At 43.2% G+C, this 26,712-nt stretch overlaps 1 protein-coding gene across 1 annotated transcript in view; it reads right to left on the bottom strand.

Annotated features, from left to right (window-relative positions):
• The window catches only part of KIAA0753 (KIAA0753 ortholog), a 1,485,993-nt gene that overhangs the window by 469,653 nt on the left and 989,628 nt on the right, over nucleotides 1–26,712 (bottom strand). Inside the window, exon 13 of the mRNA XM_044054254.1 lies at nucleotides 25,882–25,965. Within this exon, the coding sequence (XP_043910189.1) occupies nucleotides 25,882–25,965 (84 nt within the window). The remainder of the gene's footprint in view (nucleotides 1–25,881; nucleotides 25,966–26,712) is intronic.

Raw genomic sequence — 26,712 nt, 5'->3', positions numbered from 1 at the left:
TTTTTTGGGTCAGCAATTGAGAAGTTTGAGGCAATATCCATGATGGACCTTGAGACAAGCTCTTCAGAACTGGGTACCAGTGCTGGCATGGCCAGTCTGGTGCAATCAGTATCATGTTTGGCTTCTGTTGTCTGACCTTTAGGAGTACCTTGGGAAGGAGAGGCAGAGGGGGGAAAGCATATACTGTTAGATTTTTCCAGCTGAAGGATAGGGTGTCCACTTTCCATGCTTGCTTGTGATAAATCCTTGTGCAAAATCTTTGCAATTGGCAGTTGTGAGGGGAGGCAAATAGATCTATGTCTGGGCATCCCCATTTTCTTGTTATCATGTTGAAGACTTGTGGATCCAGTTTCCATTCGTGGGGATCCATGAGGTTTCTGCTTAGTTCATCTGCCAAAGTATTTGTTTTTCCTGGCAGGAATTGTGCTTGCAGGTGAACTTGAAAAGCCAATGCTGTGTCCCATAAGGTCATTGCTTGTCTGCAGAGGGGGTAGGAATGTGTACCTCCCTGCTTGTTTATGTACCACATGACCGTAGTGTTGTCTGTCTTTATCAGTAACTGTCCTGGATGAAGCAGGTCCTGGAAAGCTGTCAGGGCATTTTGAACAGCTAGCATCTCTTTTTGATTGATGTGAAGATGCATCTGGTTTGCAGGCCATGTGCCCTGAATACATTTTCCTGCCATATGGGCCCCCCAGGCATAGTCTGATGCATCCATTTGTCAGTGTCTTGCTGTGGGTAATCTGAATGGCAGACCCTTGCTGTGGTGACAGGCTTCTGCTCACCATCGAAACTCCTGTTGCATGCAGGGAATGAATGCAATTACTGTCTCCAGGCTGTGGCAATGTTGAGTCCAAACACTTTTTAGATACCATTGTAGTTTCCTCATATGCAGTCTGGCATATGGAATTAGTAGAATGCAGGATGCCATGAAACCTAAGGCCTGCAGGATTTTCCTTCCAGATAAGTGGGTTTTTGTTGCCAATTTATTGAAGTACGTAGTCAGTTGCTTTTGTTTGTCTGGCGTGAGATAAGCCATCTGGGTAGTTGTGTTTAAGCTTGCACCCAGGAATATTATCTCTTGAGAGGGCACTAGTTTTGATTTCTTTTCGTTTACTGTGTACTCTAGGCCAATTATTAATCTCTTTACAAACGCCAGATGCTTTAGAAGAATGTCTTTGTTCTCTGCTTGAATTAGGCAGTCGTCCAAGTATGGATATATTTGAATTCCTTTTTGTCTGCAAAATGCAATTACTGGTGCCAGGCATTTTGTAAAGACCCTGGGCGCAGTAGATAAGCCAAAGAGCAGTGCAGAGAATTGGTAATGCATTGAGCCAGCTATGAATCTGAGGTATCTTCTGCAAGACTGTCTGATTGGGACATGCAGGTATGCCTCTTTTAGGTCCAAGGTTATGAGCCACGCCTTGTTGCCCAGCATGGGCAGTAGCTGCTGTAGAGTCAACATCCTGAATGTTGGAACTTCCAGAAATGTATTTAGTATAGACAGGTCCAGTACTGGTCTCCAGGTTTTGTCCTTTCTGGGTACTAGAAAGAGTCTGGAGTAAAATCCTTGCCCCTGTTCTTGTTGCGGTACTTGCTGAATGGCCCTCATGTCCATGAGGGCTGTAATTTGTTTTTGTGCCTCTGCCCACTGATTGTGTGGCAGGTCTGGCATACCTTTTGACCTTGGTAGAGTGTGGAAATGGAACCTGTAGCCTTGGGACACTATGTTCAGGACCCATTTGTCTTGGGTAATACTTTGCCAATTTGAAGAAAAAAGTGCTAGTTTTCCCCCCAAAGGGGCTGCCAAAAGAGCAGTGCTTGGATTTGGTAGAGGAAAGTCATTGGGACTGTTTCCTGTAAGGTTGTGATTTGTCTTCTCCACTTTTGGAGGTAGGAGCACCCCATTGTTTAGGCCTGTATGAGCTTTGGGGCTGACCTCTGCCTCTGGGACGCCTGAATCTGCCTCTGTGGTCTATCTGACACTGGAAAGGACCAATTTTTAGAAGGCCAGTTTCTGCTAAATCTGGGTGGCTGTACCTGTAAGAAATCCTTGACTGTCTGCATGGATTTTGCTTTATCCTCAATTATTTTCAATACTTCTTCTGCTTTAGTACCAAACAAAGTATCATGCTGTAATGGTGCATCTAATAATTTTGCTTTAACATGATCAGGCAGATTTTGTTCCTTTAACCAAGCATGCCTTCTAATAACAGAACCTGTAATAGCGGCCCTGCAGGAGCCTCCAGTGAATCATAACCACATTGTAAAGTATGCTTTCCCACTTGTTCAGCTGCATACAATAAATCCTGCAATTCCTTGTTTTCTGAACATTCAGTATTTGTCAACATTTTCTGTTTTAGCTGTGACATTAAATACTGCTGATATTTAAGCATATGAAACTGACAATTTAAGGCCCTTACAGCCAGGATAGCAGAAGTGTAGACTTTTCCCCCATCTGTCTAGAGGCCTGAAATCCCTATCAAAGGCGACAGGGTTTTTTGCAGTGGAAGCTTTAACCCCCTTGGGACCTTGAGATATAGTTTCTGGGTCAGCAGTGGGGTTTTTATACAGGAATTTATGAGAATCCAGAACCCTATAATATCTGTCTGGCTTAGCAGGTGCAGGGGGGAGAGAGTCTGGGGACAGGCTGGACTCTGAGAATACATCGGCCACAATGTCTAGTACAGGTGGAATAGCAAGGGGTCTGTGCTGAGGAAGAAACAGAAAGTCTCTGAGCCTTTTCTTAGATTCAGAATAATCTTGGCTCTCCCAGTGGAAATGTTCCCTCATGGTATGTAGGGATTCCCCAAAAGAATAATCCTCAGGAGGAGAGGCTGAAGGAATGGATTCTTCAGCATCAGAATCCTCATAGGGAAGCATGGAGTAATCTTGTTCAGAAGAGGAATCAGAAGAAATGGAAACCTGATCAGAAGAATCATACTCTGTCTCTTGCCTAGGCCTCTTATCAGGAGGGGGATGGGTATCCCCGATCAAAGTAATTAGGTCTTTGGCCATTTTGAGCATTTGTTTCTTAGGCATGGTAGTCTGAGTAGGAGAATGCTGTACTTGTTTCTTTGCCTTTAATGCTGCTTTAGTCTTCGTCTTTGAAGCTGAGGATGGCTTAATGTATAGCTGAGTAGGTCTGAAGACACCCTCAGAAGCCGATGCCTGCTCAGCGGTTCCGGACCCATCTGAGGGAATGACTTCCAAGGAGCCAATACCTTGAGTATCCAGAGGCCCAGTCGGCTCCACGTGGGAGTTGGAAGCGGCCTGTGGCTCTGAGGTAGCGGGCGCCAGGGGCTGAGAAAGCACCTCACTGAGAACCGGTGAACCGGCGACTGGCCTAGAAGAGGTTTCGTCGTTGGTTTTGGACCTCGGATGCCTATCCTTTCCCTTGTCCTTGCGTTTTTTCTAAATTGCAGTTGTCGGCTGATCCGACGGCATTATATAGTTATATCTTCGGCCAAAGTAATGGAAAGCAAAATCAAACCGACGCTTGATAGTGCGTTGGTTAAATCTAGCACAAAACCGACAACTAGCAACGTTGTGATCAGGGCCTAGGCAAGGAATACAATAAGAGTGAAAATCCTTATGAGGTATTTGCTTCCCACAAGAAATACAATTGTTAACTTTTTCTGACATCGGTCTGGAGCAAGAAAAAAATTTTCCCAACGGGGTACTTAGCTTTAATGAAGACTTTGGATCTGAAATTCTGATTTGAAAATCTCAGGAGTCGGCCGACCGGCACTTGCGGACTGCTTTTGCTTCGGGCACCGCGCGGTAAGAAAGACTGAAGAAAATGGCGTCAGCTGCTTCTTTTATAACCCTGGTGCACTGACGTCAGGGAAGAGGCAACAGCAACCGACGCTGGACCTAGACTTTGGAATCGGGCCAACTACAGGAAGCCTGCCAGCAGGATAACCCAAGAGTAATGACTGCAACAGTGAAACACGATGAACATCACAAGATGACTGTCAGTCCTCAAAAAGGTTAGAGGAGCATGCTCTTCAGTGGCAGTAAAGCTCTGAAGGGCTCACACCCAAACTTGTCTTTTAGATCAGCTTCAGTGTGGGCATGTGGAAGGTGCCTTGAAGCTTTGAAAGCTGGCCGGCTGTTATATCCATGGCAGGATATAACCCATATAGCTAAGGCTATGTTGCGTTTACTATAGAAAAAATAGTGTAAAGTTAGTTCAAACAACTTTTTAATCACAAAAGTAGAAAAGAAACACTCCCAATTAAAAGTGTACAAAAATCACGTGGCAGTCATTAAAAACACTTCTGCTAGTGTAGTTAAATATGTTATTCAAAATAAGTACGTTTTCTGACCAAAAAGTAAAGTGGCTGGTTTCTTCCTTGAAGGGAACTTATCTGCCTAGAAATGAAACAGCATTAGCTGACATTTGATCCTCAAAAGCCTGCAGAGGAGAGCTCTATTCAACAAAAGGAAAGCTCTTAGTAGCTTGGCAGCCAAACTTGAATTTTATTCAGTTCTGACCAAGCTGACTAATAGTTTGGAGATGTGGAAGGTGTCCTAACGCTTTTAAAACTGGCCAGCTGCTGTATCCTTGACAGGATATAACCCAGACAGCTAAGGCTACTGCAGCAAAGATCATTATAAATAACACTGAGCATTTGGAAAAGAAAGAACAAAAAAAAGAGATTTGGGGAGCAGATAAGAGAAGTTGTTGAACCCAGATCATCTTGCATATACAGGTCTAACGTTAGAGCTGAAGGAAAACATCCAGAGGCTGAGTAGTAAATGTGTTAAACTACAAATAGTAGATTTTAGAAATGAGGCCAGAATGGGAATGGCAAACTGGAAAAAGAGTAATAGTGTATATAAGGCAACATTAGATTTGAGAAGACAAAGTATAAAATTAAAAACAGCATGGAGTGAACAATTAATAGAGCTAGCAGTGATGATCAGAGGACAGGAACAAAAAAGACTGACTCGGCCATTATTCCAGCTCTCACCTTCCAAAAATACTTGAGCTTCTCCTTACCCAGAAATCTCCTTTCAAAGTTACCTCAGATCGAGTTTGCACAATATAGTGACAGAAAAATGTTAGATCAAAGACTATATCTGTAACCATAATGGAATAATAAAATTTCCTGCTAGGATAAGTCAATTTCACCAAGAAACCTAAAAAGGGCAGGGGGAAGGTGGGTGGGGATGTCAAGGATAAGTGAAGATTGACAACACAGACAGAACATTATGATAAGACAGAACTTTATCTGATGTTATCAATCTTCAGGTAATCCTTGACAGTGGGACAGAGTCCCCAGCTATGAAAAACTTGGGAAATCTCAAGGAAGAATATTCCTGAGAACCACTGAACCAAATGAGGCTCATTCCCTAGAGACCATATCCAGTTTGTAATAAGTAAAAAAGGTACGAGGAGATGCCCAAGTAGTCGCTGCACATATATCATCTATAGCGTGGAAGACTGCAGAAGTGGCTATTTCTCTTGGAAGTTGCATTTTCTGTTCGTTATAAATAAAGATTATACAATCTTTGAGCCATTTAGCCAAAGTAACCTTAGAAACTGGTTTGTCTAAGGTATTGGGAGAAAAGGGAACAAACAGCTGATCGTACTTCCTGAATTCTCTTGTTTTGTGAAGGTAAAAACATAATTGCCTGTGAACATCTAGCATATGAAGGCAATATTCACCTCTGTTTGAAAAAATGGGGAAAAATACAGGAATTTGTACAGTTTGATTGATATGCATGTCAGAATTCACCTTTGGTAAAAAGGAAGGATTTGTTCTCAAAGCCACTTTATCTTTATGGAAGGTCACATAAGGTCACATAAAGAGGTTTGCAAGAAAACGTGTGTAATTCCAAAATTCTCCTAGCAGAGGAAATAGCGATTAAAAATAAGGTCTTCCAAGATAAGTACTTCAGTTCGCAACTTGCTGATGGTTCAAAAGGGGAAGCAATTAAAAATTCTAACACTAGGTTAAGGTCCCAAGGTACAGTGGGATCCTTGATTGGAGGCCTGACCAGTAATGTCCCTTTCAGAAAGGCTTTACAAAGCTTGTGGGATATTAGAACATAATTATCTAGACCATTATGAAAATTTCAAATTGCAGCTAGAGGTACACGAATAGACAAAGATGAAGCTTCTACACTGAAAAACAATGTGAAAAATTCCAATACTTTATGAACTGGTGCAGAATATGGAATCAAGATTATTGTCTGCTGCTCATTTTGAAAAATTTTGCCACTTGTTGCTGTATAATCATCTAGTAGGTTTGTGAGAGGCTAGGACAATTCGCTGAAGTGGGGCAGTGAGGGTAGCATGCCTGGCTATCATGGGAACTGGAGAATCCACACAGTGAGCTTGAGATTATGAAGGTTCTGGTGAATTAGTCCATCCTGATGAGACAGCAGATCTGGATCCGGGTCCAGTATCCAAGGTTTCTGAATTAGGTCAGGCCAAAGATAGGGAAACCATATCTGTTGAAGTCAGAAGGGGACAATGAGAATTACTCTGTTCTCTGATGTTTTGGCTTTCTTCAGAAACTGCAAAATGACGGAATTCAGAGGAAAGGTGTAAAGTAGACCAGAGGGCAAATCATGAATAAGAGCATCTTGCAGCGACTCCGCCATGGGGCACTAGAGCAAAGTAGCTGCTGCACTTTTTTTCTAGGGGAACTACAAACAGATCGCAGCACAACTGGCCCCATTAAATTCTTTTCCGTGAAAGGTTTGAGAGGCCACTCGTGAAGCATTAGAATGAAACTGCTCAATTTGTCCGCAATCATGTTGGAGCTTCCCGGAATGTGTGCTGCAACAAGAAAGTGGCCAAATGAAATGACCCATTGCCATACCCAGAGTGCTTCTTAACAAAGGGGAATAAGATCTAGTGCTCATTTGCTTGTTGATGTACCAAACAACTGACATGTTGTCTGAATTGAAATCATTTCTAAGGGGAGGACTTCTTGGAATGCTTGCAGCACTAAGAACACTGTCCTCTTCTCTAGAACATTTATATGTAAATTGTCCTCCAACTGGGGCAAAGTGCCTTGGATGGTCTTTCCTACATAATGCCCCCCCACCCTATCTGGGAAGCATCCATGGCCTCTATAGCTTGGGGTGGAAGAAGAACAAATGGACAGCTCATTAGAATCTCACTGGGATGAAGCCACCAATTCAGGTCCTTCTTGCATAAATTGGTGATTAGAACTTGATAAGACAGAGGATGGGTCAAAAGCGATAACTGTGATGCTAGAAGGCATTGTAGAATTTGCATGTGAAACCTGGTAAGAGGAACCAAAGTGATGGAGGCCACCATAAAACCTAGAGCCTGTAATAATAGTCTTGCAATCACTGTTCTGTTGTGAATGATCTGGTTGACTTAGTGTCTTATTCTCTGAAGCCTTTCTTGGGGGAGAGAAGCGATGAAGGTGTTTGTGTCTAATACTGCTCCAATGAACTCTAAATGTCGAGTTGTTTCTAAACGAGATTTCTCGTAGTTTACTGTGATTCCCAGTAATGAGAATGTTTGAAGGACATAGTCCCTTGCCTATAGTAGTGGATGCTTGGTGGTTGCAGTAATGAGCCATTCATCTAGATATGGAAACACCCAGAATCCTTGCAGTCTGAAGTGGGCTGCTACCACTGCCATGAATTTGGTGAACACTCTGGGGGCTGTGGTGAGACCAAAAGGCACGGCTCGCAACTGATAATGACTTTCTCCCAGCCAGAAGCGCAGGTGTCTTCTGGTATCTTCTGAAGCATTTGTTTCCTTTTATGTGATAATACGCATCCTCAAGATCTATTGAGCACATCCAATTGTCTTTTCCTAAAAATGAAAGTATACCAGAATTTGGTATGTCAAACCAATTCGTTCAACACACCGAGATCCAAAACCGGTTTCCAATCCCATGTTTTCTTTGGCACTAAAAAAAAAATCTTGAGTAAAATCTGGATCCTATCTGGTCAGTTGGGATTGTTTGGTTGACTCTTTTGTCAAGCAGTTTTGTATTTCTAACACTGCTGGATCCCTGTGTCTGGGTGGAACATCTGGGATTCTTTTTGGATGACTTGAAAAGTGAATGTTGTAACCTCTGGATATAATCCTCTGCACCCAATTGTCAGATGTTATTTGAAGCCAGGTGGGGGAGGTGCAGGGATAAGCGTTCCCCCGACTGCTTCCAGAGGATGGCAGTTGGGTCTCCGTTTATGAGCACTGGTAGGAGTGATCAGGAAAGGAATCCCTGGAACTCTGATTATGCAGGCCACCTCTGCCTCTGGCATGGCATCTCTCATTGTAAACCCCCCCCCCTCTGCTCCGGGGAGCGTTGCTGCCACGTGAGTCCTGGAAAGGGTCTTGGAACTTTTTGAACGATAGTTTCCAACTCCTCTGGTTCCTGGAATAGGGCCGAAGAGTGGAAAAACATACACCCATGGCAGATAGGGTCTTTCCATCTTTATCACATCTAGCAAGGGTCTCTTTAAATTTAGGGGAAAAATGGGATGTTCTGTCAAAGGGAACATTAATGAAAGAAGATTTAAATGGCTTTTCAAATTCACATAAGCTCATCCAGGCATGTCTCCTAATGACTACGACTGAACCACTGCCCTAGTCATCCCTTCAGCTGCATGTGCCACCAGCTTCATGGACGAGTTACATATTTACTCAAGGGTTGCCAGCTGGGAAGCTACCTTGTCCTGCACTCCCTCAGTTATAGCTCCTGTCAGAGTATCTGAATGTTCATTTATCCGGTCTTGCTGGAATATCGTGAAGTGTGCCATATAGCTCAAGGACCTGAGTGCAAAGGTTGATGAAGAATATACATGTTTCCTAAATCTATCCATAGTCCTAGACTCCTTGTTAGGAGGATGGATAGTGGGACTCTTGTCTGTGAGTTCCTTCTTGGTGGCTGCGACAACCACTATAGCATCTACTGGAATAACTTTAGACCAATGTTGCTGATCCTCCAGAGCTGACAAAATTTGGTCTGGTCTCTTAGGGATTGGTTCAATGAAATCCAGAATCTTCCAAGCCCGCTGAGCAATCAGTTTAATTAAATCATTAGTGGGTGGAGAGATCCAAGAAGTAGAGGGTTTGGCACAGAAAGCCTGCAGGTATACCAATTCCTCAGAGGAAAGTTGATGGATGTCCAGCCACTCCTCTGCTTTAGGAGTTCTAAAATGTCTCCAAATGAGACATCTTCTGGGAGTGACCTTGGGAAACCTTCCCCTTTATTGAAATCTGTATCTTCTGTGTAAGACTCTTCACAGGAGTTCAAATGCTTCCTCTTGCACATTTTCTTCATGGGTAACTCTCCAGTGGCATGTGCTAAAGAGGTATCCTGAAGAGAACATAACTACCACTGTAGTATCCTGAGGCTTCTGTGACCTCTGTCCCAGGGTTGAGGCTGATGGCAGCTGAGGACGAGGGGAAGGACTAGGTTGTTGGCCCAATGAGGATAGCATAGACTGTGAGACCACAATGGAGAAGGCCCTCTCCATAGCTTGGAAGGCAGGTCTTCCCATAGAAGGGTGGGAGCCCAGATCAGAGATAGACTCCCTTGGAACAGTGGGCATATCCCGCACCAAGGAAACCACCTCCTAAGCCAAAGCAAGAGCTGAGCTTATGTGTGCCGAAGCCCAGAGAAGCATGGACAGCTCCAAAAGAAATGGAGTGAAACCATGCTCCTCAGAACTGACAATGAAGCTTCAGCCCCAGGAGGTCTCTTGTTCCAACAGAATCAAAGAGCTCAAGGCTGTGATCAGTGCTGGAGATACAGGTCTGATTGGCACTGAAGCAGTTGACACTGGGAGCTCTGAAGTCTCACCTGGAGTCAGAGGAGGAATAATAGTTAGTTTATGAGTTAGTAGTGTTCCAGAAACAGGGAGGCTAGGAACTGAAGTGGTGGAAAATCCCCTCACTGCCAATAGCTGATCCACCAGCCTCAGAATATCAGACTCTGTGAGGCTCTTGGTGGAATGGTCTGAAGAGACTGATGGGGACTGCGGTTCGTTCAAAAAAGGGATTTGGGGGTCTGTCTGCAAATGGATCTATGGAAGGAAAGTATCTTCCCCTTAGAATATACTTAAGATAATACTCCTTTGGTTCTGATATCTGAGGAACAGATGGGGGAGTGGAAGTCAGGTCAGAATGTTTCGTTTGTTCCAGAAATGTCAGTGCAGAAGACGGCACCAATGGTACCAAAGATATAGCTGTTTTGCCGCTCGGCTCCAAAGAAACAGTGGGAGTGGGGAAGTCTTATCCATTTTAGAAGTTGGTTCTGAGGTATCGGAACAAACCGAATGACTCCTCCTCTTGGAGGATAACAAGGAAAAAGAATGGGAACTGGCTGCAGATATAGCCTTGAAGTCAGTGGCTAAACCCACAACAGATGGCACAGTGTTCCTGAAAGATGCACCACGCCCAAGCAGTACACGCATAGAAAGTGTCTGTCCCAAGCAGTACATGCATAGAGAGTGTCTGCCCTAATTAGGGAGTTTACAATCGCACCTCTGGCATCTCTTAAAGACAGAAGTGCCTTTAGTTTTCTTAGCTATTAGAGGAGCAAAGGAAGATGGAGTCGAAAATGAATATATATATATATATATATATATATATATATATATGTGTGTGTGTGTGTGTGTGTGTGCGTGTGTGTATTTTAATTTTTTTTTTTTTGAAGGAAAGGGAAGGCAGATACTAACAATGGCATTCAGGTATTCAAGAAATTTCCTAAAACAGTAAAGGGGATAGAAAGAAGAGTACCAACAATGGTACGAAGAAACACCTCAAAAGGTAAGAGGATTACCAATGATGATAATGGCGAATAACACAAGCATGTTTGGAAAGTGGAGCTGGGTAGTTAAGATATATTAAAAAAAAATAAGTTGACAGAAAAAACAGAGATTTAGAAGATATAAAAGATTTAAAGGATTTTGAAAAACGTATGTAGACATAGCTAGCTCAAGAGCAGGAATGAAAACACAGCTGGCACATTGAAGCACCAAATGAGATCTGAGGTAACTTTAAGAGGAATATTCTGGATAAGGTGAAGCTCAAGAGTTTTTGGAAGGCATGTGCTGGAATAATGGCTGAGTCAATTCTGAGATTCAGTACCGAGCCCACTGTCAAGGATGACATGAAAATTAACATTATCAGATAGTTGATTACTCACCATAACAATGCACCGGTGTTGTCTCTTTCCACCCTACCTCAACCACTGGGTTTTGGATCCAGCCTCGGATCTAACTTTGGCTGTTCTCCAGTCATAGGATCCATAGCTCAGGCTCCGCCCTGTATCCATAATTAACAGTACATCATAGTGAGTTTGCCTACAATATATCTGTAGACATACATATATGATATAGAGAAGGAAAAAGGAAATCAGGCAGTCCACTTTGGAGCCGTAGCAGGGGGAACTACATTCTAAGTGCCCTAATGGACATGCCAGAAGTTTAAATGAAGATCTTTCATGGCATGGAAGTGGGGATGGAGGTATTGAGGTTGAGGAAAGACAGAAAGGGCAAAACAGATGCATCGTTATGGTGAGCACGTAACTTTTGTATCTGATGTTGTCTTTTCCGGTTTACTATCAAAAGGTTGAAATTCATATGGTCCAACGTTCATTTGATCAACACATGAATATTAAGTTGTTCATATGGTTGACAGGAAGTGCATGCAAATTACCTTTCAACATTATATTGACAACAGGGCAAGGATATACCCTTGTCAGCACTGTTGTGCTATCTCGGAGTTGTAATATATAAGTAGCAGGGGGTGTGGGGTGCAGGGGGGACCCCCTGCAAAAACACTACTGCCAGTGCTGTAGGTATTTTTTGACCATTTAAACTTTGATATTTTTATTTCAGCATTTTGGACGTTAGGTGTAATGACTTTCGACGTTATAACTGTCGACCATTTGAATTTCAACCTTTTGATATTAAACAGTCTTTTCCATCTGTTCCTCAACCATTGAGACAAGGGCCCTAGCTAGTTGAATCCCAGGGTGGTCCTCATAGAATGATATTTTGGAGTATGGTAGAACCAAAAGCATCTCTACTCCTGGAAAAAAACATCTAGCTTGCACTGAGCAATAAAAGTATGAACAATGGATCAAATATTTACAGCACAAATACTGTTATTTGATGTTCTAGACAAAAAGGCATAAGAAGTGGAAACTGATCTTATTGAATGTGCTTTTGGGGTTTTTGGTAAATCCAAGCCTTTGGTCTGATAAACATGAGAAATGCAGTTAGCTAACCATCTCATCAATGTAACTTCTGACACAGCTTTACCAAATTTTGCTTTAGAAAAGGAGACAAATAATTGGCCTGACTTCCTGAAAGGTTTCATTCTGTGGAGATAAAATCACACCTGTCTATGTACATCCAATAAATTAAGCATATATTGCCCTTTATTAGTGAAATTGGGAAAGAACAAGTGTGGAAAAAAAAACAGACTGAGTGCTGCTTTTGATGCCACCTTAGGTAGAAAGGAAGGCTTGGTGCATAAAGAACCCCTGTCTTTATGAAAAATGATATATGGAGGCTGAAAGACAAAGCCTAGAGATCAGATACTCTTTCTGACTGATGCAACAGCCACCAGAACAGGAACCTTTGGTCTCTTTGGCTGCTGATTTGAATGGAGACTGAGTTAGCACTTGCAGCAGGAGAGTAAGATCCCAAGGAGGGGTGGGATCTTTGATAGGTGATTGCAGAAGGAAAGTATCCTTGAGGAAAGCTTTACACAGTTTGAGAGAGGCCAGACAGGAGTGATTCTCACCCATGTGGAAATTGGATTTTGCAGCTAACTGTACTTTGATTGTGGAGTAACTTGCTCCATCATAGGTGATTACTACTTTAATGGCACAAGAGACTTTACAAGCCAAGCCAATAATACCCAGGATATGCAATATTATATCTTAATTCCCCAGATATGGGATGGGGTAGTATCAGGGTAGTTGGTATTTGGTTGTTGGAGCCCTGAGTTATTTTACAGACTGCCTCTGCCCATATTGGGCATGGGCAGTACGATAGAAGTGAATTTATGTTTCCCAAACTATTTATCCAAATTATCTTTGAAGAGAGTGAGGAACAAGCTTTGTTTTATGAAGATGGGAAGTTTATTCCATAGACGACGTAGCCTTTGAGACACATATATGTCTCTCCAGCAAGTTCTGTTAGAGTCACAGATAAGGTTCAGGTCCATGGAATGTATTCCCTATGTATAATTTTTCTGGTGAATATGTAACATTTTCATCAGGGCTGGATCAGAGAATGCCTTGTAGGTCAGGCATAAGTCCTGTCTCAATAAATGATATAAGATGGAGTAAAGGGATAGGCCTTTAGTCGGTCTGCATAAGACATGTGACTTACACTTTGTGTTTTTTTTTTTTTTAGTGAGAAACCGCTGGGACTCCCAAAGTTCATTGCAAAACTCTCATATACAATCTTGCCAGTGGGTCAAGAGTGAAAGTCGCTGCTAACGAACCTAGAAGCTGTAGCAAGAACCTGGCCAGATGGCTTTGAAAGGAACGCAGTTATAAGGCTTGATTCTGTAGTGTAGACAACCTAGCTTGAGGTAGTCTTGTTATTTGGGAAGTTGTGTCCAAGTATGCACTTATGAACTCCAGAACTTGTGCTGGGGATAGTTGAAACTTGTCGTAATTCACTGTAATGGCTAGTTTGCAGCAAAACTGAAGCAGAAAATACCTGGTGTGGATTAGGAGATGTTTGGTGAGAGCGATGAGGAGCAAGTCATCCAGATAGGGGTACACTTGGAACTCTTGTATTCTGAGATAAGCTGCCACTACTGCCATGCATTTGAACATTTGGGGGGCTGTGGTGAGACAAAAGGGCAAGGCTCTGGACTGGAAATGACTGACTCCCAGCTGGAAGCAGAGAAACCTTCTGGATCATCTAATAAACTTTGATGTGATAGCATGCATTCTGCAGGTCTATTGAGCCCATCTAGTTGTCCTGCCTTAGTAAAGGGGAATGAACTGTACCATGACCCTTCGGATCTTTGAGGGCTTGGCAAATAGATTTAGATAGCTTAGCTCCAGGATTGGTCCGAGGTCCCCATTCCTTTTTGGCACTAAAACGAACCTCAAATAAGTTGCAATCCCTTGTTGATCTGGTGGGATCTTTTGTAGGATTCTTTTTAATAGCAACTTTCTATTTCCAATGCCGCTGTTCTTGTGTGGTGGGCTGGAACACTGGGGAGTTTTTTTGCAGTTGGGGATGGTTAAATAAAATGGTTATAATAACTTCTGGTGATGATTAACTATACCCAGATATCTTCGGTGATGGACAAAACCAGGCTTCTGGGTACAAAGATAAGTGCCCCAAGACTGCCTCCAGAATGCAGTAGTCAGGCAACCCTTCAGGAGCACTGACAAGGCTTTTTGGTGAATGGACCTCTAAATTCTTGGTTCTATGAACCTCCTCTGCCAACATGGAAATGTTTATCATTAGAGACCCTCCCCTCTGCTTTGGGGGGGGGGGGTCTATCTCCAGAAGAATCTTGGGAAAAACCTTGAGACTTAGGAACCACATTTTCTTACCTTCCTTCTGGTCCCCAGGAAAGCTCCTCTGGGGGGCTGGAAACCAAATCTGTAAGGCAGAAGCAGTTTTCCCATCTTTCTGGAGAGTGTGTCTTAGACTTTGGGGCAAAAAAGAGTAGATCCATCAAAAGAAGCATTGATGAAGAACGTCTTAAAGGGTTCTGCATAAATCACATCAGCATATCCAGGCATGCCTCTGTATCATAATGTCTGTGCCTATGGCTCTAGAAATACCTTCCACTGCATTAGAGGTAAGATGCATGGAGGCATTAGAAAGGGACTGCAGAGTGGCTAGTTGTACATCCTCAAGTTTTTTGTCTTTCTCAGACAAGGACCCAGAGAGAGATTTGGAAAGTTCCTTAGTCAAGTCCCTCTGAAACCTCATCATGTGTGTCTAGTCATTCAGCGATCTCAGGGCAAATAAAGCATAGACACATTTCCCATATGTATACAGACACTGGGTACTCTATTAGGAGGGTAGGCAGATGAGTTCTTAGCGAACTCCTTTTTGGTGGTTGCTGTTACCACTATAACATTCAAAGTTGGGCCTTTGCTTCAGTGAGCAGTCTTTAGGAAGTACTAAGTATTTATTGGGTTTCTTCAGAATTGGTTTCAACACATCTGGTTCCTTCCATAACAGATGAGAAATGAGGTCAATTATCATATCAGCTGGGGGGACCACTCAGAAGTAGCTGAGGCAATACCAAAAGCTTTGGCGAAGACGGACTCCTCCTGAGAAGGGGCTTTGGAAGATCAACCACCTTTCTATCTCAATAATTTCCCCTGAAGAAAACATCCTCAAAGGGTGATCTGGATATACCTCCCTTAACTGAAATCTTTATCTTCCGTGAGAGACTCCAGTTGGGAGTCAGTGTTCAGACTCCTACATATGTGCTTGTGAGCAGCTTCCATGGAAGAATGTTCTGGGAAAACACTGAAATCTGAGAGGAGCCCTGCACAATAACTGTCTCAAAGCTAGTGCACACTAGCTGCCCCAATGGGACAGAGTGAATAGGATTAGGATTCAGGTTTGACAGTTTTGGAGGGGGTGGAGCTGAGGGAGGCAAGGATGTCCCTTCTCTAGACTTGGAGAGGGCTCCTTCTATAGCCTCAAAGAGAGAAGCAGGAGGAGAACCCAAAACCACCACAGTTGAAGCCAAAGTTCCTGAGCTGGACTAGCTAGGAATATGTCCTGACTCTGCCTTGAAACTAAAGTCTGGGTCAATCTGCCTATTGTCAAAGCTAAAATGAGAAGAGACTGCTCCAAAAATCTCAGGACGAAGCCCTCACTCCAGATTTGGTGCTGATGCTTCGGTTCAGAGATCTGTCTGGCCTCAACAAGATCAGAGCTGGCTGAATCAGAGAACAGAAACCCACAACTTTAGATCTGAACAGAGTCTCAAGTCTGAGGTCTCTAAAACTGGGAGACAGATTGGAGTAGTACTAGCAATAGGAATGGAAGAGGGTCCAATGGGAAATGGAGCAGGGAGAACTCCCAACTGAATCAGAGTCCTGAAGAATTTCCTCATCATTCTGTCCACATTGGTCTCTGACAAACTTCTGGAAGACCTGAAGGATGAAGATGCAGAAGGGGGTCTAGAAGCTCTCTTGACTGACGTCTGCTGTAAAAAGGGGAAATTGTAATCTGGTAGCAGTCAGCTCTGATCAAAATCTAGATTCCCTATCAGAGGGATTCCTGAAAGAGGCAGAAGATGGAGCCAATGGCACACAAAGATCCAGTGCCTTAGACACCTTACTGTTGGAGCAGAAATCGGAACCAAGGAAGCAGAGCAGTCAAGGGATAACTTCCTAGATTCTTTAGGCTTGTCTTTTTGTTTATCTCCTTTGTCCCCTTTGTGCTTGTCTGAAAGCTTCTTTCCAGAAAAGGACTCTCCAGAGGCAGGCAACAAAGCAGGTGGAGGAATGAGACCTTTAAGGACCAATTTTCTTCTGACGCTTGACCACTACCCTATGTCTGAAGGCAGTGCAAATGTCACAATCCTTATTGAAGTGGCTAGCCCCCAAACAATAGACATGGGCATAACGGTTAAAATATTAAACTAAACCAGATGTGGAATAGGCATCTACTAATAGTCCTTCATTGGTACAAAAAATGAATGAAATCCTTTATCTACCTCTGATGGAGACAGTGGATGAATAGAGTCAGTGAGCAAAAGTTGCTAAATCAATGGAACAGCTGCTTGAAGCTGATGTTTTTTGGTATGGGATCCATAAATAAATGAGGAAAAATTGAAAAAAAAATCTTTGAGGTAAACTGTAGAAACCAGCTAGCAATTTGGCTGTATTTGTAAGATACTAATTCTTTATAAACAGTGAGACCCTTCCTACTAACAGTTGAGGATCTAGGACAGGTGGAAGTCCTGATGATGTATGACTCGGTCACTAGGAACTATATGATCTTTTGAGTGGGGGGATTTGCAGGTGCTTACATTGGAATGATATTTTCTTAAACTGCTGCACCCCAATCTATTTTTTGCAAAAAGCCTAAACCTGGAGGGTTAATTTTTGATGTACTCAGGGGATTGTGTAAATTAAACGTTTACTTTATATTCTCCGCAATAATACCTATTTTCTCCAATTATTTAAACAGCTTATCTGAAAAAGGTTCAAACAGCATTTTATTCAGAGAAGCATCCAGAAAGTGAGGAATAACATCCTCAATTAAGAGTTAGGCATTTTAAAGGTATACCAATGGCACAGGCAGCAGCCTTGAAACTGACATTTACAGAGTCATATCCACACAAAATTGCATGTGACCCAATGTCATCTGCAGTATGTAGGAACTTTACAATTTTCAGTTTAAGAGTAGTATCTTGAGTTCCCAGACTACGTCCGCCACATCTGATTAAACTCACCCTTATACTTCACAGTGTGGGTCTGATAGCTGATGACTAGTGAAGCAGGTGTACAACTGTCTTCTTAAATCTGTAAATGGCTCTAGTTTCATTGTTTTTGGAAAGGGTGCTTGGAATAGTGTTTTCTTTAATCCCTTTATAACTGAAAGGTCAGCCAATGGACTAATACACAATAACTTACAGCATTTGAACATCTGAAAAATTCTACCAGTGTTTTTTGGGCAAGAGACTGAATCCCATCCCAACGTAAGGTCCAAGAACATATTTCAGAATGAATCAACTACAGAAGGGATTGCATTTAGGCTCTGACAGCTTCTGAAACCGTGGATATCTTATTTTGGGAGTAGAAAATGGTTTAGAAGACTATTTGAAATGTTCTTTCACACAGATGGAAGCATGTATAAAAGAAACATCTTTGAGTGAGAACCTGATGAAAGTACCTATTCATCCCCATCTGGGCCAAAGGGGATACCAACATGGGATGAGTAGACTACTGCACATTTTTCATCCTTATCTGAGCTGATGAAGGAGGAAGGCCTGAAGGAGCCCTTTTTCTTCTTTTGAGAATGCTGAAGCAGAATGACAGAACAGTGTTTCAGTGGTTAAGATCTCTTCCATGCATTTCTGAAGTCCGGGATTAACTTTTGCCAATGGTCACTACACATGTGAAGTTTACATATTCTCCCCTTAAAGCTCAGGGACTGTTCTCCTGCATGTCTTTGGGCAAGCGCTACAGAAGCGTATGTTGCAGAATGACTAGATTCTGAAACAGCTTCTTTCCTCAGGCCATCAGACCATTAAACATGAGTAGCAAGGCAAGCCAACAGGTCACCTAGTCAGTGGCCACACAGGCTGAAGTAAATATCTTTTTCTTAAAGTGCAATAACTTATTACTAGGTTCTCTCACTTGTGCAATAGCTCACCGAATGCTTATTATTTTTCTGCAATGACTTGAAATACAAGCTGCGTTCTATGCAATGGATAAAATGGTCTCTAGTCTACCATTGTTTAAGCCTCTAAGTGCAATATCTACTGTGCAATACTAAGTGCTCCTATGGCTAGACATACAAAAATGGTAATTATGTCCTAGTGTCGTGTTAATGTTAATGTCCTATATAGAGTCTGCAGTTCTGTTTTTGTGTCAATGTCATATACAGAGTATGTAGTTTTGTTTCTATGTTTACATTATTTTTTTTTTATGTTTTTTTGTCTGCACACTGAGCTCAACACAACAAAATTTTGTTTAGCCCGCACCCATGCGTGGGCTTAAATGACAATAAAGTTAACTTTGACTTTACATGGATAGGCATTCTCTATGTACTCCAGTTTCCTTCAGCCTCACAAAAAATGCTGGTTGGTTGGCTACTCTAAACTGTCCACAAATACTGCATTTATGATCTCTGTTGTGGCCAAAGTTATGGCTAAAAAGGGTTCATAATGACAATTTAGTTTACCCAATTAACAAATGAATAAATTAAAAAAATAGGGATTATTGACATTATCAGTGTCTTCTGTACAGTCTTAAAATAGTACCACTCAGATTTAGTGTAATCAATTGCAGACCCACCAGTGAAATTTGAAGAACTGACACCCAGTCAACCAAGCCGCTTTTCTGCTGCCTAGGTTTGCATACTATCTGTATGTAATTATAAACCAGGACTTTCCTGGGTGGTTGCCTTATAGGCATGTTAATCCTACTCATTTATACTATGACAGTAAAAAAAAAATTAGCTAAGGGAGTACAGAGTCTCAGAAAGCATTAGGAGATTTTGTAGGACATGAAAGAATATATCCTAAGTGGGCTTACTGATACCTCAATATCAAAATGGAGGAAAAAGCATTTTATTTACCATAAATCATCCTTTTTCATAAACCATTTTGATGAATGGACCAGCTTTGTTCATTCTCTGATTTTCCCTCTGGAACCCAGTTTGTTCAAAGTGTGGGGCAATGGGTGGATGCCATAAGCCTATAGATAAACTAACTTTATACATTTAAACTAGGACACAAAATAATATAAATCTTTAATTCTGCTCAAAAGTTTGATCAGCAGAATGACCAAACTTCTCAGAGGTAGCAGATTATTATTAATATCAACATCAATAAATGATACAGTGAGGCATGCTTCTCTTCCCTCTTTATAACCTCTGGCTGGATGACTGAGGTCTGCCTTGGACTTTATACCTCCACACAACAGACTACAATAGCAATGATTCTTAAGATGAAAAAGAAGTTATGTACCTACCATAATGTTCCATGTTAATTGTCTTCTTCTCGCCTTCTTTCTTGCTGGTTGGGTTCGGAGCCGATCCTCGGCTCCAACTCGGCCATCTTCAAAAGCTCGAGAGCTGCTTACTGGTTCGAGGCCCCCCTATATCCCATGATGCCTGGCACTAGATACCCAGATCTCGTTTGGTAAGTCTAACTGCAGACATAATAATAAAGGAATCCTATCCTAGAATGCATAAATCCTACTGGAGAGACTACTAGTCAGAAAGGAATAGCCAGAGAAGACTCAGCCAGTGAAATATCAAGAAGAACTCTTCTCGGTCCACTAGGATAGGGGGATGGAGGGGGAATGCAAGAAAGAAGGCGAGAAGAAGAAGACAACTAACATGGAACGTTATGGTAGGTACATAACTTCTTTATGTTAAGTTGTCTATCTTGCCTTCTATTCTTGCTGGTTGGGACAGTGTCCCTAGCACCTAAAAACCTGGGTGGCTCATCGGAAAAGACTCTTCAGAACAGTGGAACCAAAGTCAGCTCTGCTCCTGGAAACCAAATCCAACTTGTAATGTGAAATAAAAGTATGTGGATTGGCCCATGTATCCGCAGCAGAAATAGATTCCGTGGGCAATCTAGCCTGAAAGTCCACCGAAGTAGCTAAAGCTCTGGTGGAGTGACCTTTTGGTTTAACTGGCAATTCTTTATTCCTCAGTTGATAAATGAATGTGATGACAGAAGTCAACCACCTGGATAAGGTTACTTTGGAGACCGGAAGACCTTGTTTACCTACTGCATAAGACAGGAAAAGTTAATCTAATTTTCTAATGTCCTTGGTTCTGTGCAAATAAAAATGTAGCTGCCTGTGAACATCTAACTGATGCAACTTATATTCCTCCCTGTTGGAGTGGTTAGGGAAAAACACAGGAAGGTCTATGGACTGATTCAAGTTACTCTCTGAAGAGACCTTAGGAAGGAAGGACGGATTAGTCCTAACGGCAACCCTGTCATTGTGGAACACGAGGTATGGAGGACGGACAGAAAGAGCCTGTAGTTCCGAAACTCTTCTGGCTGAAGTAATAGCTACCAGGAAGAGGGTTTTCCAAGATAAAAACTTCAGCGAACAAGAAGCTGCAGGTTCGAAAGGGGGCAAAATTAGTGAAGTTAAAATCAAATTTAAATCCCACGGTGGTGGAGGATCTCTCACTGGGGGCCTGAGCAGAGTGGTTCCTTTGAGAAAGGCTTTACACAGCTTATGGGACATGATATTGTTATCCGACAGGCCAATGTGAAAATTTGAAATTGCTGCTAACTGGACTCTAATTGTAGCTGAAGCAGAAACAGCATGGAAGAGTTCTGCTAGAAATTCCAAAATGGAGTGCACTGGGGCTGAAAAGGGATCTATGCATTTTGCCTCTGCCCAGGAAGAAAAAACATTTCCACTTACTAGTGTAAGTTTTTCTGGTCATAGACTTGTGTGATGACAAAAGGATTTCTCTCACAGATGTGGAAATATCTGGGAGCCTGGCTAGGATTGGAAGTGGAGCAACCATGCTGTGACAGCTGGAGAGTGTGCAGGGATTGGTGCAGCCCGCCCGATTGGTGAATCAGGAGGTCTGGAACTAAGTCCAGAATCTAAGGCTGTTCGAGAAGATAGGAGTGCAGGAATGGAAACCAAATTTGTCGAGGCCAGTAAGGAGCAATGAGGATCATTTTGCAACCCGAAACGGCAGCCTTCTGAATCAACTTTGGTATGAGGGGGACAGGAGGAAAGGCATAAAGAAGTCCCTGGGGCCAATCGTGGACTACAGTGTCTCTGGGGGGATGCCCAGGGAGTGGAAGGAGGGAGAAGAAATTGCTGCACTTGTTGTTGAGGGGAGTTGAAAAAAGGTCACAGCAAGGTTGGCCCCATCTGCGTACGATTTGGTTCGCAACCACCTGGTTCAGAGACCACTCGTGAGGCATGAGAATTTCTCTGCTCAGTCTGTCTGCTATAATGTTGGACTTCCCAGGGATGTGCGTTGTAATCAGAAATCGTTGGGAAGAGATCGCCCACTGCCAGAGTCTGAGTGCTTCTCAACATAGGGGTTAGGACCCGGTTCCGCCCTGCTTGTTGATGTATCACACTACGGACATATTGTCCATTTGAACTGCAATGGTCCTGGAAGGAAGAGAGTCCTGAAGAGCCTGCAATGCTAAGAGCACAGCCCTCTTCTCCAAGACATTTATGTGCAGATGGTACTCGTGAGGTTGCCAGGTGCCTTGGACTGTTCTGCCCTGATAATGCCCCCACCCACCCAATCAGGGATGCATCCATGGTCACTGTAGCCACTGGAGGGGGAAGAACAAATGGTCTGCAGTAGAGCACTGATGTGGAGACCATCCACCACGCAAGGTGTTTCTTGCATGCCTGAGTGATCATAATCGTGTAAGACATGGGAAGTTGCTGGAGGGACCATTGGGTGAAAAGAAGCCACTGGAGAATCCTCATATGAAAACAAGCTAGGGGAACAAGTACGATAGCTGCTGCCATGAGACCTAGCGTTTGAAGGACAAACCTGGCTTGAATCCTTTTGCATGCTAATAAAATCTTGACATGTTGAAGAATCACTGAAACCCTGTCTGGTGGAAGGCTCGCTAACATGTCTTTGGTATTTAAATTTGTGCCTATAAAGGTGATAGATTGACAGGGCAACAATGCAGACTTTTCTAAATTTATTGTGATACCTAGCTTGGAGCAAGTGTCGATGGTGCAGTCTCTGGCTCGCAGAAGGTGATGTCTGGTGGTAGCAGTGAGGAGCCAGTCATCGAGATATGGAAACACCTGGAATCCTTGCCATCTCAGATGAGCTGTAACTATTGCCATACATTTGGTAAACACCCTGGGGGCTGTGGTGAGACCAAAGGGCAGAGCTCTGAACTGATAATGGCGGGCTCCCAGCCGGAAGCGGAGGAATCTTCGAAAGTGTCTGTCCATTTTTATGTGGTAGTACGCATCCTGAAGATCTATGGAGCACATCCAATTGTCCTGACCCAGAAAGGGTAAAATGGACTGAAGCGTGACCATCCGGAATTTTGTTCTTTGTACAGACTTGTTTAGTCTGCTGAGATCCAAAATGGGTCTCCAGTCCCCTGTCTTTTTTGGTACCAAAAAGAACCTCGAGTAAATTCCAGATTCTTGTTGGTCTGCTGGGACTTGCTGGATGGCCCTTTTTCTTAGCAGTTTTGAGACTTCTTGCACTGCTTGGTCCCTTAGATTGGGTGGAACATCTGGAAGGGACTTGTATGACTTTAAGGGGGTGCAAACGAAGGGGATTCTGTAGCCTCAGGATATGACGGACTGTACCCATTTGTCTTGTGTTATGGCTCGCCAGGCTCCTGGGTACAGTGATAGTCTTCCTCTGACTGCCTCCAGAGGTGAGCAGCCGGGCAACCCTTCAGGGATGCTGAAAGGGCTTATCAGAGAAGGATTCTCTCCTGCCCTGGTTCTGTGGACCCCCTCTGCCACAAGGGGGCATCTGTTATTGTTCACTCCTCTGCCCCTGGAGGGAAACTCACCACGTGTGTCCGGCAAGGCTCCTTGGGATTTCCAGAACCACATCTTCCCACTCTTCTGACCCTTAGGATATGGTCTGGAGGGAGGGAGGGGAAAAATGGACTCCTACAGCAGAGAGAGTCTTACCTACCTGCTCACACCTGGTAAGGGTATCTTTCACCTGTGATCCAAAGAAAGAGGAACCATCAAAGGGGGTGTTGGTGAAAGATGCTCTGAAAGGTTCCGCAAAGTTACATAGCAGCATCCAAGCGTGCCTCCTTAGGGCCCCGCCTGTGCCTGCGGCTCTACTTGCACCATCGGCTGCATACGAAATGAGCCGCATGGAGGAGTTTACCAATGAATTAAGAGTCGCCAGCTGGGAGGCTGCCTTAGCCTGGGCCCCCTCAGCTGATGGATCTTGGAGGGTATCTCCAAGTTCTTTCAGGAGATCCCTCTGAAGATGGGTAAAGTGGCACAGGTAATTTTGGGACCGCATGGAAAAGGTCGCTGAAGAGAACATCCACTTCCGATATCTGTACATAGTCCTGGACTCCTTATTAGGGGGATGAATAGATGAAGTTTCAGCCAACTCCTTCTTTGTGGCCGCTGCTACCACCATGGCATCAACGGGGACACCCTTGGTCAAGAACTGTTTGTCCTGCAGGGCAGTGATGAATTTTGCAGGTCTTCTAGGGGTCGGTTCCACTATGTCTGGAGCCGTCCACGCATTTCGAGCCACCACAGACATCAGTGGGTCAAAAGGTGGAGACACCCAGGAGGTGGAAGGTCGGGATCCAAACGTATCCAGGAATACCGACTCATCCTCAGAAGGGCTCAGGGTAGTCCAGTTTCCCCTCTGCCTAAGCATCTCAAGGATGTCTGGGAAGGAGACATCTTCAAAGGGGGATCTTGGGGACCCTTCTGACTCCTCTAAGTCGGTATCCGATGTAATAGACTCGGGGAAGTCAACATGCTTCCTCTTGCATTTTTTCTTGTGAGGTGACTCCTCTGAAAGATCAGGGGAGGCCTCGGAAGAGGAGGATACACCCAAGGGGGTGTCCTGGAGCACTGTATCTCCACACTTAGGGTCTGGAAGAGGGGCAGAGGCTGATGCAGGCACCCTAGGGGGAGAAGCCGATGGGGTCGCTCGTGGGACTGACTCAAGGGCCAGCATACTCCTCATCACCTCGAAGGCGTCCCTGCCTGGATACAGAGAAGGCTCAGGCTCCGACGAAACCAAAAGCCCCCCCCCCGCACCGAGAAAGATGGCTCCGAGGCAGATGTGGGAGCCGAGCTCACCTGCGCCGAAGCACCGAGAGGGAGAGCGGGGTCGGACAAGGGTCCGATGCCACGAGCTCAAAGGAAGAGTGAGAGGAGGAATATGAATAGCTGTGGATGGAGCAGACTCCTGATGAAGAGGGCTGGACAACATTTCATGGTCCGAAAGTCTAGATGACAGAGAACAGTGGGATGATCAGTGACTACGCTCCAATTGGAGCAGGGGCAACTTTGGAGCCGAACGTATCGACTCCAAAGAAGGAGGCCTGGATCTCTTTTGACTCTCAGCCGGCTCCGAAGGCCGTGTCGGAGCCGACTGGGAGGGAGGGACATCGGGTTCCAGCCAGAACCGAAATGGATTGTGTGGCTTCACCTAATGACGGCTCCGAACTGGGAGCCGACAGTTTAGGTGGCCTGGAAGATTTCACCGGCTGAGACTTCAACGGTGAATCTTGGGGATTAAGCAGACCCCTCAGAATCAATTTATTTTTGCGCTCCTGCAGGACTCTTGGACTGAAGGCATGACAAATGGAGCAAGAGTCCTGCAGGTGCACAGCGCCCAGACAATAAACACAAGAAGTGTGACCATCTGTCAGAGACATCTTCTGACAGCATGAGTCACACTTCTTGAATCTGGATGGTTTTGGATCCTTGGACATTCTTGGAAGAAAACCAAGGACAAGTTTTCACACAAAATGTTAAGGTAACCGATAAAAAATATTAATACCCTACAGTTACCACAACCCACTACAAATACTAATACCACAAAGAAAAACAAATTTATCACTAACACTACAGGTTATAGAGGAGATAGAAAAGAAAGGTTAACCTCTAACTCAAACGGAAAGAACCTTTCTGTGGAAAAGGGAGAGAAGGGGGAGGGGAAACTCTCTAATTTAAATGAGTTTCTTAGGAAGGGAAAGCTATTTAGAGGAAAAAACTAACTACAATGAATAAAGTCTAACTAATGACTAATTCTACTACAATACAGTAATTTTACAGGAAAATAATAGTGATAATAAAGAAGCTTATACGACCTGAGCCAGTAGAACAACCTTGCAGCAGAAGCAGCAAACGAGATCTGGGTATCTAGCGCCAGGCATCATGGGATATAGGGGGGCCTCGAGCCAGTAAGCAGCTCTCGAGCATTTGAAGATGGCCGAGTCGGAGCCGAGGATCGGCTCCGAACCCAACCAGCAAGAACTGAAGGCGAGATAGACAACTTAACATCATAAGTTATAAAACCAGTGTAACTTGCTTGACTAAACATATTATATATGACAAGGATTTATGTAGATCAGACATTATGGAATACATATATTACTTTCTGAAGAGTACGCAGACTTGCAGCTTAAGATGTCTAAAATGCATCAATGCTCTATCTTTATGTTTTAATATAAAAATAACCTGTTTGTCTTACTTTCTCCTCTGCCTGCACCGACAACCTGTGCTTCAGCGAAGACTCCTTTACTTTAGCTTTTCTTTCCCAGGAATCACTGATCTCCTGCAACAATTTACAATGTTAAACTAGTCGCTTGTCTGTACATATGACATTTAACTTTTGTACATAAGCTGTACAAAGACTGTCAAGTCAGCCAGACCATTTTCCCAACAAAGCATCACAGCATTTATTTTAAAAAGTCACATTAAACTATTTAATAAATATTCATAAGGTTAAATGAAGGTTCCGATTATTTGCTGAGCTGGCCATTTATTTTTTAAACACCTTTAATAAATTATCACTTAAGAGATAGACACACATACAGTAAAAGAAAACAACCCATATTAATATTTGCCATATTTGTGCATTCTACATTATCTATACATTTTTTCTTTTTAATAATTATTCGCTCCAAAACAGAAAATGCTCACTTCTTGCCTTCTCTTAAACCTCACTCCTCCTCTTAGACATTATTCTGCATGTACTGTTATCTCAAATTTCGTATTTTTGCACATTAATGCAAAAAATATAATTCTGAATTTGCATGCATTATAATGTAGTATTTATGGAAAGACTATGAATGCACTGACTATTATCACTGTAAAGAATATGTCTTAGTGATAAAATTGCGATTTGCACAGTTTTACTATCATTTATTGCTCATAAAATATTTACATTGGTTTATCTTATGCTTTTTAAGTTTATTTTTCAGAAAATGCTCTGGAATGCAAGATGTGTGCAAGTTGCTACAGGTGGAACATTCCATATCACATGGGTGTTAATGAGGTAAGACACAGGCACACATAGAGT

Source organism: Protopterus annectens, chromosome 13.part0 (assembly GCF_019279795.1).
Source record: "Protopterus annectens isolate FY-2018-M chromosome 13.part0, PAN1.0, whole genome shotgun sequence".
NCBI lineage: Eukaryota > Metazoa > Chordata > Ceratodontiformes > Protopteridae > Protopterus > Protopterus annectens.
Note: the sequence above shows the minus strand (reverse complement) of the source record. Positions and strands in the feature narration are given on the sequence as shown.